Here is a 17,002-nt window from a genome sequence, read left to right on the forward strand (position 1 = left end):
AGGAACACATTTAAAGATGTGCAGAGGTTAAGTCCATGGGGCTTTGGAATGGATGCTTACTTACAGACTTGGTTTCTCAGACAGCAGGGTGGCACTGGTGCAGAGACATAAACTTAGGGATGCCAGGAAGAGAGTGAACCAGAAGAGAGGAACCATCTAGAAAAGTTGTCAAATGACTCATAGTTGGAGCATTTTAACACAGCTGCCCTCCTGTCGTTCCCATTTGCATTGGAGCACTCAGATTCATTCACACTGTATTATGTCTGCAGTTATAAATGCGCATACCATCTGCAGTTTAAGAATTAAGGCCTTATAAACATTTATTGCATGCATTTTTAAATTATAAATACTACTGACTGAATGCTTTTTCTTGAATCTGATATATCACCAGTGTCCTGAAGTGGAGACCAACCATACTGGTGTTCATGTGTGTGTCTGAAGCATAGGAAACACAAACTTTTGTTGGAAACAGTTTTGATTATTTCTGTTCTTTTTTTTGTATGGAACTCCCTATAATAAACATGTAAATGGTTGTTCAGGGATTTTTTTTTTTAAGTGGTTTAGGGGAATCCAGTCTGTTAAAGTGTTTTCTTATGTTACACTTCAGACTAGAAACACTGTGGATGGATATCGAGGCTACTTCAGACATCCGGATTGTAGCATACGGAGAGGTGTTTGTAGGTACACTTTGGAGTTGAGTGATAAGTCGGTGTGTTCCAGCAGTAAACTTAAAACCCATATTAAGTGAAGACCACGGTTCAGGATTGGTAGACTCTGGTCGTTCCAGGACTGTGGAGACTTAAGCTATTTCTCCATCCATATAGCAACTTGTAGAACAAATCACAGAATGAGCCATCTTTGTGCTTTGCCATTATGTGGTGAAATGATAGCAATTGCACCAGAAAGCTATCATCTATAATGTTCCTAGCAAGGATTCAACTTGGAAAATAGCCTGAATATATAATCAGCCTAGAGATATTTTCTATGTGTATGCAGTTCTCAAAGAGCCTTCTAGTTGGGATGACATTTGGCCATGAGACAGGCTCATGCGCAGTGACTTATGATTAACTTTTATTTTTGCCTGCTTTCCCTAACACCGGTGTAGGAAACACCCTGAGATAGTATGGGTCTGATTTGATGACTTAGTGATGTCACTGGAGAGCTAAGCTCCACACCTCTCCGTTAGCATGTGGCATTACGGCCCCTGAAGGATGGAGGTACCTTGTTTCCCTATGTTTAATTGCATCCTGGCTTCACACAGAACTGAAATAGAGGGCAAAGATAAAATGTGAATGTCACTGAGCATTGTCACCAGTCCTTGCCTGTGTTCATTTTGAGACAGGGTCTCACCAAACTTCCCAGACTGGCCCACTACTCACTTATAGTTCAAGCTAGTCTAAAACATGTGATCCTCTTCGGTTAGCCTTCCAGATGCTAGGATCTGCACTGCCAGGCTTGGACAGGGTTAGTATTTAAAGTAAGAAATAATGCTAGGGCTGGAGAGATGGCTCAGAGGTTAAGAGCACTTACTGATCTTCCCCAGGTCCTGAGTTCAAATCCCAGCAACCACGTGGTGGCTCACAACCATCTGTAACAAGATCCAATGCCTTCTTCTGGTGTGTCTGAAGCCAACTACAGTGTACTCACATAAATAAAATAAATAAATCTTAAAAAAAGAACTAATGCTAAATAGCATTATTGTGGAAAAACTTTAAACAAAGTGGTGAATAGCGGATATGAAACTTAAGGCAGTTCAATTTGTTTAGGAAGTACCTAGTAACCACTGAGTGACTCTCAAGAACTTCATTTGTAAGCCAGATGTGGTGGTGCACACCTTTAATCCTGTCATTCAGGAGGCAGAGGCTGGTGGCTCTCTGTGAGCCTGGTCTACAAAATGAGTTCCAGGACAGCCAGGACTACATAGTGGGACCTTGTTAAACGAAGAAAGAAGGCAAAGACAAAGAGGAGGAAGAAGAGGAAGAACAACAACAAACAACAAAGCAACGGCAATGACTTTATTTCTAAAACCAAATTAAATATATTCAAAATAGCCACAACTGTAGGCTTTCATCTGTCTGACATGGAAACATTTATTGTCCCTGCATGAGGTCCTCTCACATGTACCCTGCATTCTAAGCTAATGGCTCTTGGCTCTCCTAGCATTAGAAATACCAAGGCAGCTTTGGGAACATATCCATGCCAGAGTTCCCCAGCAGATGTCCTGCCATTAAAGGTCTGGAAGAGTCTTATGAGAAGTAATGAAGAAGTACAGCCGGACAGTGGAGCAGGGCTGGAGGTTAGAGTATCAGGACTGTCTGCACTAGAGAAGCCTCTCCCTCCTGTACATCCAGCTCGGCCCGTGTGTCCTGAGGCTGCCGAGCACTGCAAGTGTGGATGAAGGGCTTTTAAAAATACATATACATGTGTGTGTGTGATATTATTAATATTCATATTAGTGGTATTTATATAATATATGAAATATGAACATCATATATAATGAGCATATGATCACACACACACACACACACACACACACATATATATATATATGAATGATATGGGGTATGTCCATGTGATATGAGACCTCCATCACAGCTACAGCCCAAATCCTAAAGTTTTAATATAATTAAACTTAATAGCTACATGTAACTAGTATCATCTTATTGGAAAGTGGAAATTTAAGAAATAAGACCAGTTGTCTCTAGTTACTAGGGAATGCTGAACAGAAGAGTTTCACGTGACCCTCAAAGTTGAACACCATCATGGGGGCAGGTAGTCATGGTTTCTGTCAGAACTGAGTGTCTCTTCCTTCAGGGCCTCAGAATTGACTAGCATGTGGTATAGTGCCTGATCTTTTCTAGGTGTTCTGGCCATTGTTTTGGTGTATTCTGGGGCCTCCTAACCCCTGTGCATAAACAGAGTCTAAAGGTATCTCTGAAAATAGCATTTTCCCCCTTATTGAACCCTTTCTTTCTCTCTTTTAAAATCAGGTATCAAATTGTAGTGGAAATAATCCAAGCAACTACGATTAGCAGCTTTCCCCAGCTGAAGAGGCACAAGGGTAAGACGCAGTTTGTTTTCTCCCAGGGTGTGTTTGAAAGGTACTCAGTCTGCCCGAGTTAATTCTTTGTCAATTGTGGAACACTGTGCTGACTTATATTTTAAAAATTTAAATCTATTAAAACAATGATCTAATAGAGTGGTTCTCAACCTTCCTAATGCTACACCCCTTTAGTACAGTTTCTCATGCTGTGGTGACTCCCAAACATAAATTATTTTTGGGACTGCTTCATAACTGTAATTTTGCTATTGTTATGAATATAAATATCTGATATGCAGGATATCTGCTATGCAACCCTTGTGAAAGGGTTGTTCAACCCTCAAAGGGATTGAGACCCACAGGTCTAATATCATTAAAGAAAGTTAAATTAATCTCATCCTGACAAATATCTGTACTTTCTTTGTATGTATGTGTGTGTGTTCATGTGTGTGTAGGTGCGTATATGTGCACATACATGTTGAGGCTAGAGGACAAACTTGAGTGTTTGGTACTTTCTGCCTTTCAGGGAAGGTAAGGGTATAAAGGGCTCTTACCTGTCCTGGAACTTACCAAGTCTGCTGGGTGGTTGGCCAGCACGGCCCTCGCATCCACTTGTGTCTGCTCTGCTAGTGTGGGATTACAAGCCGCCCCAGCCGCCCCAGCCGCCCCAGCCGCCCCAGCCGCCCCAGCCGCCCCAGCCGCCCCAGCCGCCCCAGCGTGTGTTATGTGCTCCCAGGAATCAAACTTCATGCTTGTGCTTTCCAGGCAAACCCTTTCATCTTCTAACACTCGGTGTGGTCACAGAGCTCAGAAGTAAACTTGGCTGACTGTAATTCTTAATACCATCTGCGTGATTAATATATTTCTGTTTGAACTCTGTCCTTGATAGCCATTTAAGTGATCCCAGTAGGTTAGTGTTGTCTTGGTTCATGTAGTCTTGTCCATCAGGTAAGTGTTTGGACTGTTAGGATTTTTTCTTTTTATACTTGTGTTTTAGGGTTTTGAAGAGCAGATATGTGTGCTCCACCAGTTTGCCTGTTTATCTTCAGATGAAGTAGGTTCTCCCCAGGTTTAACCTGGGGAGGGATGGGTAGGAGGATGGCAGTTAGCTCCTTGTAGCTTACTTGCTGCTCTCACATTTCCCCCGTCCTCATTATGAGTATGAAGTTGGAGGACATGTTAATATCTACAGCACAGAATTTGCTATACACAGGAAAACCTCATTTTCATCTGGAAGAATAGACTTCTAAAAATTCCCCAGATCTGTCCAAATCCCTGCCACTAGTAGTGTCCTAAAAGAACAAGTCAGTGTTGGGGTAGGGACTTTAAAACATACTGTTGTCCTAGTTTCTAGTAAGTGCCAAAGCAGAAAGAAGCTTGGCTGGAGGACTTCAACTTGTTCCCACCAGTCACCCACAGAAAGTAGGAGCTCTGTGCAGAGGAAGTGAGGAAGTGCAGAGAGGAGGTTCACAGGCCCTTGACTTGGGCCCCTGAGGAAGACCCTGCATACACAGCATACAGAGTGGAAGTCTGGCTGAGCACCCCTCTGTGATAACAGTCCAGCAGTGAAGCACGTCTCTCACCGAGCTGGGAGGAAGTCAAATGCTAAAAAGCCACAAATATTTCAAGAGGTGGTTATAAGTGCTTTGGAGAACAGTGTGTCTATGTGGGGGATGGGTCACGTGGTAGGAGATCTCAATAGAGCAGAGGCTGATTTCATCTTCAGCAGTAGCAAGAAAGACCTCATGGTGAACTGTGGACATTGGCCATGGACTTGAGAGCACCCTCTGAACAGAGTAACCCTTAAGGGTGAAGCTCAGAGGTCTGTTTGAGGAAGCTGCTGGCATGAGCGTCTGAAGGTTCAGTAACCATCATGCAGGCCGTGGTGGTGCTGGAGAGACTTGGCCTTTACTCTGAAGGACAGGAAGCCTTGCCTTTGGACCTGGAAGGACAGTGGCTGTGGTCCTTATGCTCATCGTTCCTGCAGGAAGGCGCTGCACTCCCAGACCGCTGGACAGATGTTCTAAAGGATGGACTAGATGTGCTCTTTCTCACCACCTTCCTCTTTCTGTGAATTCCTTGTTGCTGTATGTTGAGTGGAGAAAACTCCTTTCTCACTGTAGCTCCAAGTTACACTGTTAAGAGCCTCATGATGAAATCTCTCTGCATTTGCTCCATGCCCTCCTAGTTGGAAATGAGCTTTTTGTCTAAAGTATCCATGTTATATATGCTACCTACCTGCTCCTTACATAGTAGCTTCCTTAGCTACTTACATTGACCATGCATTTGTTCATGTAACTTTTTGTAAATAGAAAAGATTATTTACTTTTAGCTCAGAAGACCGGAAAGTATAGTAAAGTATAAATCTTAAGACATTGTAAATTATAATTCTTTTTTAAGGAGCTTTTTAAAAAATTTAATTTTATTGTTTACTTATTCACTTTACCTCTCCCATTGAGGTAATACAAGGCAGACTTAAAAAATGGATTCCAGGTACAAGAGTAACAATGATGAAGATTTTATAACAATGATATTTTTTAATTTATCTACTTCACTATTGTAGTTAATGTCTTTCTTTGCCTAGCATTTAAATTAAGTCCTATAATTGTTTGGAATGTAAAGAATACACACACACACACACACACACACACACACACACACACACACACATTCGTCACTGTATGAATCTTCAGAAATCCCCTGGGGACTTAGTTGATATCCATCACAATAAAAGGCTATTGTAGGAGGCTGTCTTCACCTTCTCCCTGCTTTACATAGTCCTTCTTTAGTTCTTGTCTTCCTTTCCTGTCTAAATATCCTGTTATTTTAATCAGTCATAGTGGATTAGAACCCACCTTGATGTATGATGCCTTAATTCAAGGCAACAACAAACAGTAAGTTTACCTTCAAAAATTAAAAAAATTAATGTGAAAAAAGGAAATGAAAAGAAGCAAGCCACGGACTGTACACATTTAATCCCAGAACTCTGAAGGCAGAGGCAGGTGGGTGTCTTATGATTTTGAGGCCAGCCATGTCTATGTTGAGAGTTCAAAGCTAGTCAGGAATACATAGTAAGATTCTGCCAAGAAATGGGGGGAGGGTTTAGAGGGAGGAAGGGAGGGGGAAGAAGAAGAAGAAAAGAAGAAGGGGGGGGGGAGGAGAAGACCACCAGAGAACTCCTACAACTGATAAGCAATTTCAGCAAAGTGGCTGTTTATAAAATTAACTCAAACAAATCAGTAGCCTTCCTCTACCCAAAGGATAAATATGCTGAGAAAGAAATTAGGGAAAAGACACCCTTCACAATAGTCACAAACAATATGAAATAACTTGATATGACCCTAACTAAGCAAGTGAAGGACCTGTATGACAAGAATTTCAGATCTCTGAAGAAGGAAATTGAAGACGATCTCATATGCTCATAGATTGGAAGGATCAACATTGTAAAAATGGCCATCTTACCAAAAGCAATCTACAGATTCAATGCAATCCACATTAAAATTCCAACTCAATTCTTTATAGAGTTGGAAAGAGCAATTTGCAAATTCATCTGAAATAACAAAAAAACCTAGGATAGCAAAATCTATTCTCAACAGCAAAAAACTTCTGTGGAATTCGCCATCCCTGGCCTCAAGCTATATTACAAAGCAATTGTGATAAATACTGCATGGTACTGGTACAGAGATAGGCAGGTAGATCAATGGAACAGAACTGAAGACCCAGAAATGAACCCGCACACCTACGGTCACTTGATCTTTGACAAAGGAGCTAATAATATTCAATTGAAAATAGACAGCATCTTCAACAAATGGTGTTGGTTCAACTAGCAGTCAGCATTCAGAAGAATGCAAATTGATCCTTACTTATCTCCTTGTACAAAGCTCACGTCTAAGTGGATCAAAGACCTCCACATAAAACCAGGTACACTGAAACTAATAGAACAGAAAGTGGGGAAAACCTTAGAACACATAGGTACAGGAAAAATTTTTTTGAACCCAAACACCAGTGTGTTATACTCTAAGATCAAGAATCAACAAATGGGACCTCATGAAGTTGAAAAGCTTCTGTAAGGCAAAGGATATTGTCAAAAGGACAAACCAGCAACCAATAGATTGGGAAAAGATCTTTACCAGTCCTACATCTGATAGAGGGCTAATATCCAATATATACAAATAACTCAAAAAATTAGACTCCAGAGAATCAAAAAATCCTATTTAAAAATGGGTTACAGAGCTAAACAAAGAATTCTCAGCTGAGGAATATTGAATGGCTGAGAAGCACCCAAAGAAATGCTCAACATCCCTAGTCATCAGGGAAATGCAAATCAAAACAACCCTGAGATTCTACCTCATACCAGTCAGAATAGCTAAGATCAAAAACTCAGATGACAGCAGATATTGGCGAGGATGTGGAGAAAGAGGAACACTCTTCCATTGTTGGTGGGATTTTAAACTGGTACAACCACTCTGGAGATCAGTCTGGTGGTTCCTCAGAAAACTGGACCTAGCTATTCCACTCCTGGGCATATACCCTAAAGATGCTCCAACATATAACAAGAACATATGCTCTACCATGTTCATAGCAGCCTTATTTATATTAGCCAGAAGCTGGCAAGATCCCAGATGTCCTTTAACAAAGGAATGGATACAGAAATGTGGTACATTTACACAACGGAATTCTACTCAGCTATTAGAAACAATAACGTTATGAAATTCCTAGGCAAATGAATGGAACTAGAAACTTATCCTGAGTGAGGTAACCCAGTCACAAAAGAACACACATGGTATGCACTCACTGATAAGCAGATACTAGCTCCAGAAAGCTCGGAATACCCAAGCAACAATTCATAGACCTTATGAAGGTCAAAACCCACGTTAGCATTACCCTGTGACTTTGCTTATTCATTCCTAGATGTATACTGGAGGAAATGTGAGCTTATATCTTCACAAAAATATCTATATTATTTCCACAGTACCCTTACTTAAAACACATAAAAATAGAGATAACTTGTGTGGCTAGCAACAGTTGGTAAAGTGTGGTATATTCCTATAACTGAATATTATCCAGCAGTGAAAAGTAATGAACTTCGAAGGTGTGCTGTAAACGAACTCACATGCAAAAGACCCCACATCACACGATTCTGTCATGAGGGATGTGCAGAACAAGCAGATCTGCAGACACTAGAACTAAGATAGAGTCTTAGTTTCCTGGGGCTCACAGAGTGACTTGAGATGCCTGAAAATGAAGGGGCACATAGAAAACATTCCACATTATGTCAGTTACACCTGAATTTATGTTTTGAGTAACAAATCAGTTGCATATAATTAAAATAAATTGAGGAAACGTATCATGTATGAATTAATGGTTCAATAAAACTATGTTAGGACTAGAGTAGGTGCAGACTGCAGCTTTGCAGTGAAGCTATTGTAAGCAGGGCTGGCCCATTCCATAAAGGGAAGTTAGACATTTCTAGTCCCAGTCCTTTCCAGAGACTAAGCACTAAGCATGTAGGAGTCACTGACAGGGCTGCATCTCATGGACCTCTTGGTTCAAGGGTTTCTCCTTTATGTTTTTGTCTCTGTTCTGACCTGCTTTGTCTAGCTTGGCTTTTAAGTAGAGGCTCTTCTTGAACTTGAGGGCTCCATGTTTCAACTTACTTAGAACTGGCTTGATTAAATTTAGGCCAGAGTTCAGCAGTTGATTTCCTAAGCCAGAGGAGTTTCATGGCTCTCGTGGGAGTTGGGGCAAGGAATCTACTGAAGGCAGGCAGAGCCCTGGAGGCTTACAGGATAGTGAGACCCTTCCAGCTCTTCAGTAGGGACGGGTGCCTAGATATAAGTGTATATCAGCTAGGCCTTAGAGGAGAGACCCGTGATAGATCTCATGCTTGGCTTATGAGCCTGAAGATTAAATTGTGTGTGATGAGAAAGGTTTCATTATGGCAAACTTATAAATAGAGAACAGTTTGTTTCTGGTTTGTTTTACTTGGCAAACTTCACTCAAGTAATGGACAAATACATGCTGTTTGGATTTCTCCCATTGCTCACCGTAAGCACTTGTTGGTCATAGAATGGTGGAGGTTGACAAGCTCTGGACAGTTTCAAGGAACTGTTTCTGGCATTCATACTCTTTGCCTGTTGAGGAGTATCAGACATTGTTGACTGATTGTGCAGTTCTCTTCAGAAGTCATGTGGTTTAAAAGTTTATACAGATCTTGTGATATCACTCAAACTATTTCAAATGCTCTGCTGTCTTCCCCTTGTTTTGACATGAATGTCCTCTCTGCCTCATGACACACCAGTGCATTCCAGCCACATGGACTTTCTTGTTACCGAGCTCATCTTACCTCTCCTATCTAAACAGTTATTCATCCTCTGTTCTTTTCCATGTGCTGCTGTCTTACTCTGTCACTCTGCCATCATACCTGTTATACTTAATAGTCTCTTCTCTGAGCTCAACAACACTTCCTATGATTCCGGATAGTTAGGAGAGCCCTTGAGATCTAAGGTGCTTCTTATCAGCAGAGAATGCCCAGGGATCACTAGAAATGGCTCTTCCTTTACTCAGCAAACATTTTGTTAGTGCTATTGTGTATCAGGTACAGCAGTGCAATGGATAAAAGTGTTCCTGAACACAAGGAGGAAATAGTCTAGTGATAAATGCAGCAATACTTGCATAGTCACTGATGTGTGGAGATGGTCAAGTCCCTAAGGAGTAACACTGGGTGTCATAAAGGTTGAGTATCTGTCAGTCCATTGGGCTGTATAAGGTAGATAGAGTAGGTGGTTCAATGTGCCCATGGTCAAAGAGAGAATAGTGAAATAGCCTCAGTGTTTAGTCTGAGTCAGGTGAAGGTTGTGTGGTGCATGGCATGAAATGGAGAGGCAAGGCCAGGTAGGTAGACAGGAGCTGACCCAAATGCCTTGACACCATTCTAGTAAGTTTGGGTTGTAGAGCCATGGTTTCAAATGACAGTCTATATCTCACTTTCACCTGGAGGACTTTGTGATACTCAGATGATTTGGCTCTAGTCCAGAATTCCTGGCCCTGCAGACCTGTTTGAGTCCCAGGAGTCAGTATGCTCCTATGTCTCTCAGTTGCTGCTGCTGCTGCTACATATGAGGATGCTACACCCTGAGAAGCACCACTGTAGATAGAACAAAGAAATCTGCAAATTCCAGTCTGCAGCTTAGTGCTCAGCACTTAGCTTTCTCTTTACCTTTAGCTCCAGCAGCCAAAGTACTTGAGATTTCTTTTTCCTCTCTTTTTTAGAATCTGAGGCCCAAATGTCAGTGTTCTAGGAGAGATGGGACACATACATCTTCCTGTGACTGGACAAATATGCCTAGTATTGTGAGCTGTTGTTAGTAATTTCCCCCTGATGTTCTGAATCCTGAAATGTTAATAAGTACTTCGGAAATGTGTACATGCCTGATGGAACCCTAAACAGAAGGAAGCTCTCCCAGCTTCCGTATATGGGGCTTTCAGGGGAGGAAATGGCAGCTTCAGGCACCTTAGGATGAGCCTGCACCAGTTCATGGCTCTGCTACCTCTGCTGTGCAGTTTGTGGCTTTGCTGTTGGCCTCGTGTTGTTTCTACTTCTTCCGGAAGTATAATTGCCACTGTAGTGAAGTGACACTTGAAACTCTGACATCTTAGGTGGTAGGTTTGATACAGTAACCCTGTTTGCTCTTTATTCAAGAGGAACATAGCAGCTTCAAGTTGAAGAGGAAAGCAAATATTTTTGAGTTCTCGGCAGCTTTAATATTCAGAGTTTGTGACAATTAGCTGCTGCGAAACTCTTCTGAATTTTTCCTAGGAAGTCATCCTGAACCTAAGGCTAAATCCCAAGTCAATATGTTCATGTCTCAAACCCTCTAACAAGAGAAGTTGCTAATGGGCCAGTTTCTCTCTCTCTCTCTCTCTCTCTGTGTCTCTCTTTCTCTCTCTCCTACTGTGTGTGTGTATTTAAAAGTGAACATTTTGTGAAATATTAGCATTTACAAGTGTATGTTTATTTAGATACACCCACAAAGCATCTGGTATGTACTAGACTAATTTGAAGCAAGCTACACTAACTTTATCTGTTCACAAAGAGGGAGTTGTAAAATATTTTTCTCTTCTGAAAATTTTTGAGTTAACTAGCTCTGATTAGTGCGCTAGTTAGTGCTACTATTATCCAACATAGGACAAGTTTGGAAACCATTTTTGAAATCAGATGATAATAGCTCCTCAGCTCACATATGGGAAGACAGCTACATCCATGACATGTATGGGCACCTGTAGAACTGAGCTCTACCTGTGACTGTAGGTGCTTGGAAGCTGCTTCTCTCCTGAAAGTAAGTGTGGTTTATGATGCTGTGCCTGGCTTTTAAATGCTGATGTGTTCGCCCTACCTTGGTGCCGGGGCTCAAAGGAAGTTGAAGGTCTCCAGGGAAGATGTACAGAAACCTTACTTAGACTGCACTTTGGGAGAAATCAAACATAGACCCTAACCAAATGCATTATTATTATTCATTTCCAGTGTATGTTCTAACTTGTACAAGTATAGTTGTCATACCATGGGGTTAATTTTATGTTTTAAAATCGGGTCACCTCTGTTCTAGACTCCTCAAGTATTTCCTGCATTGGTGAGTGAGCTGTGTCAAACGTGGTTGAATGAATACTGGTGCTTCCTCTAGAAGTCCAGCTCTGGAGAAGCAGGGATCCACAATGCAGCGGTCTGTTTGTACAGCAAGTGCTTTCACCACTGAGCCAGCTTGAGTGTTCTAGTTATGATCTGCTACCCTGACTTACAGGTTCTGTCACTGTGATAAAACACCATGACCAAAAATATCTTGGGGAAGAAAGGATTTATTTTAGTTACATTTGTAGTCCAGCATGAAGGGAAGTCAGAGTAGGAACCAGGAGACAGGACCTGAAGTTGGGACCATGGAGGAATGCTTCTTACTGGCTGGCTCCTCAAGATTGTTAGCATGCTCTCTTACAGAACCAGAACCACAAGCCCAGGGGTGGCACCCACTACAGGGAGCTGGAACCTCCCATATCAATCAGGAAAATGCAACACACAGACTTGTCCTCAGGGCAATCTAATGAGACCACATTCTCAATCCAGGTTTCCACTGTCAAAATGACTCTCTCCCCCCCCCCAACACACACACACACACACACACACACACACACACACACACACACACACACACACACACACACACACCAAGTTGTCCTAAGTCACATTGCTTTCTCTTGCTTGTAAGCCTGTGTTGGGGCAGGCTCTGGGAGAAATTTCTCTCTTCTGCATAATGTGGCATCAGTTGTAATTCACATTCAAGATGGTGGACTCATGAGGTGCCAAGTTGGTACTGAATGTGTGTCAGAGTCTCAGTCAAGCCAAAATCTGTGGGAGTCCAGGCTCCCATCTGTGATAGATGTTTCCATGGAGTGATCATTCAGATCCCCAAAGTATGGATGTCTTTGGGGCGGGTGGATGGCATGCAGTATCACAAAACTCCAGGTCAGCTACCCTTAGTAATCTACCTTTGAAGTCATAGAGCCATTCCAACCATGACTGTAAGCCTGCTCTATTCTAAGAAGAGAGACACATGCCTTGTTTTCCATAGGGACATTGCTGGGAATGGCATTGCAAAAGGAGTATGTGAGATGGAAAATAATAGGGCTATTTTTGGTGAATATCCAAAATTGAATTTGTAATCTGCCACAAATCCAGTCTTTCTCTAATGTTCTTGATCCAGTAATTGACCCCACTTTTTCCATTTGTGATTTTAGCAAAGTTGTAGAAGCCTTATTTAATTCCTCTGTTATTGTTTTAAATTCCAAATAATTTGCCCTTTGGTGTTTCTGTGTCCACTGGCGCTGTAATCTTCAAATCCTAAAGTCCTCTGTAGTATCACGAAGGCACGGCAGGCCCTCATCCCCTCCTAGTTCAGTGCTAACATGGCAGTCTGGGAACTTTCCTGCAAGCCAGCCGTCTTTCACTATCTGATCTTTTCTCTTGTTTAACACTGCTTCATATGTAATCTGATAACATTAAACTCATCTGTGGCCTATATCCTGGCTTATGTATGTCAGCCTGACACAGAGTGGTTTTGGAAGAGGAGACCTCAATTGACGTAATACCCCAAGCAGATCGGCCTGTGGGCAAACGTGTGTGTACTTCCTTGATGGATGACTGACATAGGAGTGCCCCGCCCACTATTGGCAGTGCCATCCAGTGCTGGCGGTCCTGAGCACTACAAGGAAGCAGGCTAGTCAAGCTGGGACGCAGCACTCCGCCATGGCCTCAGCTTGGTTTTTGCTCTGACCTGAGAGTCATTAGTGCCATAAACCCTTTCTGCCTGCAGCCAGAGGGAACAGACCTGACCTGCATTCTTTTGGAGGATTGCAGAAGGACTTGTGGATCTTTAGACTAGAAAAGTCTCTGAGTGCTCAGAAGACAATGCTGAGAGCGGCGTGATGACAGAGACCTTGTGGGGAAGCCTCAGAGGAGAGCTTGAGAGTCCCTTAGAGACACCGTTGGAATCAGGAACCACTAAAGTGGAACCTTTGCTTTTCTGAGACAATCAGCACCAGTAAACTGGGCTGAAGAATCAGCTGTGATTAAGAAGAGGCCAGTCCAGAGGGCATGGAGACTGCCTTTTATGCTCCCTAGCAACCAAACTAGCGGTGTTTGGTGATGTGTCAAAGGTTCCTAAGTGGTACTGGTTTTGAAGGCATCATAGAGAAGAGCTGAGACTTGGCACTATGAAGCAGGGCTGGAGTCCCTGGAGAGAGAGGCCAGGAGAGGTCATTGGTGAAGGCGCAGTCTTGGTTGCAGTAGAAGGCCCAGAACTGAAAGGGTCATGAAGAAAAGTTCAGGCTTTGCACTGTGGGCAGAGTCAGACTCCCTGAAGAGAACTCTAGGAGAGGCTATTAGTGAAAGTGCAGCCCAGATATAGCAGACCTCAGCATTTTGGAGATGCTGGTGTCCATGGGATGACCACCAAGACAGCAGCAGCCGTGGACTGGCGCTACCCTGAGCCAAAATGACAAGCAGTGTGTGGTATGGATGGTTAGCCCGAGAGGCGGAGCTACCGAGAGGCGGAGCTAGCTGTCCAGCCCTTAGAGCTGGGAGGACTGTGAGAGGGTTAATCACTCAATTTCCCTCCTCCCGCCCTCCCTTCCTTCCTTTAAATCTGTTGCTGTTTGAGACAGGGATTCTCTATGTAGCCTTGGCTGTCCTGGACCTCTATCTGTAGACACCAGACTGAGCTCACACTAACAGAGATCCACCTCCTGTGCTATGAGTCTAGGACTAAAGGCAGGCATCACCACCACCCAGGAAGCACTGAGTTTTTTATGCTGTTGAGCTTTGGTTTTGCTTTATGTAGCGGTCTAGTGCCTCATTTCTTCCCTCCTAGAGTAAGAACATACTTAACTTATATTTTGATTTACAGGTACACACAGTTGAGAGACTTTGAACTGTTTTAAAACAGTTTCATCATTTAAAGAGAGACTGGATATTTTAGAGGAATTTTATAATTTTAGAGATCTTTTAGATTATTTATAAAGTTTTCAATATTTTAAATAGATGTACTTTATAAATATTTGAACTTATAAAGACTGAAATTTTAAAGTTTTTAGTATTTTTATATTGTGGTAATAATATTCATGTAACGATCTTGAGGATGAACAAGAAAGGAAAGGTTATGGCTTAAAAATGATGTGAAAATGTAAAATGAAATAAACCCTTTCCTCTCCAAATTGCTTTTTATCCAGGTATTTAATCACAACAGAAGAAACCCAAAATAGGACAGCAAACTTCTTAAAGCCCATTAAAAGCTTTGGGGTACTTTTGAATTGAAGAACAGGGCTTTTCCCATTGTCTTTTGGCTCTTGCCTACTTCAGGTTTGGATATGGGTTCCATTTGTATCTGCTGTGCAGGGTCTTGGAGCTCTGTTCTCTTCCTAGCCCAGCATTCTTATGTCTAGACTTGCTAGACCTTCTGTCTGCCACATTCTATACATGTTTGCACAATTCGTGTCTTTAAGAAAGCCTAGACTAGACCCTTGTCAAAGCATCTTAGGGTATCTATAATTTTCTTTATGCCCACATTATGTTTTTTTTTAAAAAAAACTTTATAAGGTTTTATTTATTCAAGATATGTAGTGTATTTGAAAAGGGACAGACTTGGGTCTGAGTTACCTCACTAAGGATGATATTTTCTAGTTTTATCCATTTGCCTGCAAAACTCGGGATGCCCTTGTTCCTTTTTTTTCTTTTTTTAAGATACTCTTCTGTATTTACATTTGAAATGTTATCCCCTTGGCCCACCCCACTCCCATCCCCCTCCCCCTCTACTTGTCTTCACGAAGGTGCACCTGCTTCCAATCACCCTCTCTCTATCTCATGCCTTGGCTTCCCCTATATTGGGAAACATGCCCTCACTGAACCAAAGACTTCTTGTCATACAGATCTTTCACTTGCTTAGTTAGGGTCACACCAAGGTATTTCATATTGTTTATGACTATTGTGAAGGGTATCTGTTCCCTAATTTCTTTCTCAGCATGTTTTTCCTTTGAGTAGAGAAATGCTTCTGATTTGTTTGAGTTAATTTTATAACCAGCCACTTTGCTGAAGTTGTTTATCAGCTGTAGAAGTTCTCTGGTGGAATTTTTGGAGTCACTTAAGTATACTATCATGTCATCTGCAAATAGTGATATTTCGACTTCTTTCTTTCCAATTTGTATCCCTTTGACTTCCTTTTGTTGTCTAATTGCTCTGGCCAGGATATCTATATACTATAATGAGTAGGTAGGGGAGAGTGGGCAGCCTTGTCTAGTCCCTGAGTTTAGCGGGATTGCTTCAAGTTTCTCACCATTTAGTTTGATGTTGGCTACTGGTTTGCTGTATATTGCTTTTACTATGTTTAGGTATCAGCCTTGGGTTCCTGTTCTTTCCAAGACTTTTAACATGAAGGGGTGTTGAATTTTGTCAAATGCTTTCTCAGCATCTAGTGAGAGGATCATGTGGTTTTTTTTCTTTGAGTTTGTTTACATGGTGGATTATGTTGATGGATTTTCACATGTTGATGGATTTTCATATATTGAACCATCCTTGCATCTCTGGGATGAAGCCTACATAATCATGGTGGATGATTGTTGTGATGTGTTCTTGTATTCGGTTTGCAAGATCTTTTTTTTTTTTTTTTTTTTTTTTGAGTATTTTTGCATCAATGTTCATGAGGGAAATTGGCCTGAAGTTCTTTTTCTTTGTAGGGTCTTTATGTGGTTTAGATATGAGTGTAATTCGGGCTTCAAAGAATGAGTTGGGTAGTGTTCCTTCTGTTTCTATGTTGTGGAATAGTTTGGAGAGTTTTGGTATTAGGTCTTCTATGAAGGTCTGATAGAATTTTGTACTAAATTTACCGGTCCTGGGCTTTTTTTTTTTTTTTTTTTTTTTTTTGCTTGTGAGGCTTTTGATGATTGCTTCTGTATCTTTAGGAGTTATGGGAGTATGTAGATGGTTTATCTGATCCTGATTTAAGTTTGGTATCTGGTGTCTGTCTAGGATTTAGTCTATTTCTTCTAGATTTTCAAGTTTTGTTGAGTATAAACTTTTGTAGTAGGATCAAATAATTTTTTTTTAAATTTCCTCAGCTTCTGTTGTTATGTCTCCCCTTTTATTTCTGATTCTGTTATTTTGGATACTCTCTCTGTACCCTCTAGTTAGTCTGGCTAAGGGTTTATCGATCTTGTTGATTTTTTTCAATGAATCAGCACCTGGTTTTGTTAATTCCTTGTATAGTTCTTTTTGTTTCTATTTGGTTAATTTCTGCTCTGAGTTTGGTTATTTCCTGCCATCTACTCCTCTTGGGTGTATCTGCTTCTTTTTGCTCTAGAGCTTTCAGCTGTGCTGTCAAGTTGCTAGTGTATGTTCTCTCCAGTTTCTTTTTGGAGGCACTC

The 17,002-nt window shown here is 41.6% G+C and overlaps 1 protein-coding gene across 1 annotated transcript in view; it reads left to right on the top strand.

Moving 5' to 3' along the window:
- The window catches only part of SNX25 (sorting nexin 25), a 100,393-nt gene that overhangs the window by 53,158 nt on the left and 30,233 nt on the right, over positions 1-17,002 (top strand). The window contains exon 6 of the mRNA XM_080928367.1: positions 2,991-3,061. Coding sequence (XP_080784493.1) covers positions 2,991-3,061 — 71 coding nt within the window. The remainder of the gene's footprint in view (positions 1-2,990; positions 3,062-17,002) is intronic.

The sequence above is a fragment of the Micromys minutus genome (assembly GCF_963924665.1).
Source record: "Micromys minutus genome assembly, chromosome: 14".
NCBI classification, from domain to species: domain Eukaryota; kingdom Metazoa; phylum Chordata; class Mammalia; order Rodentia; family Muridae; genus Micromys; species Micromys minutus.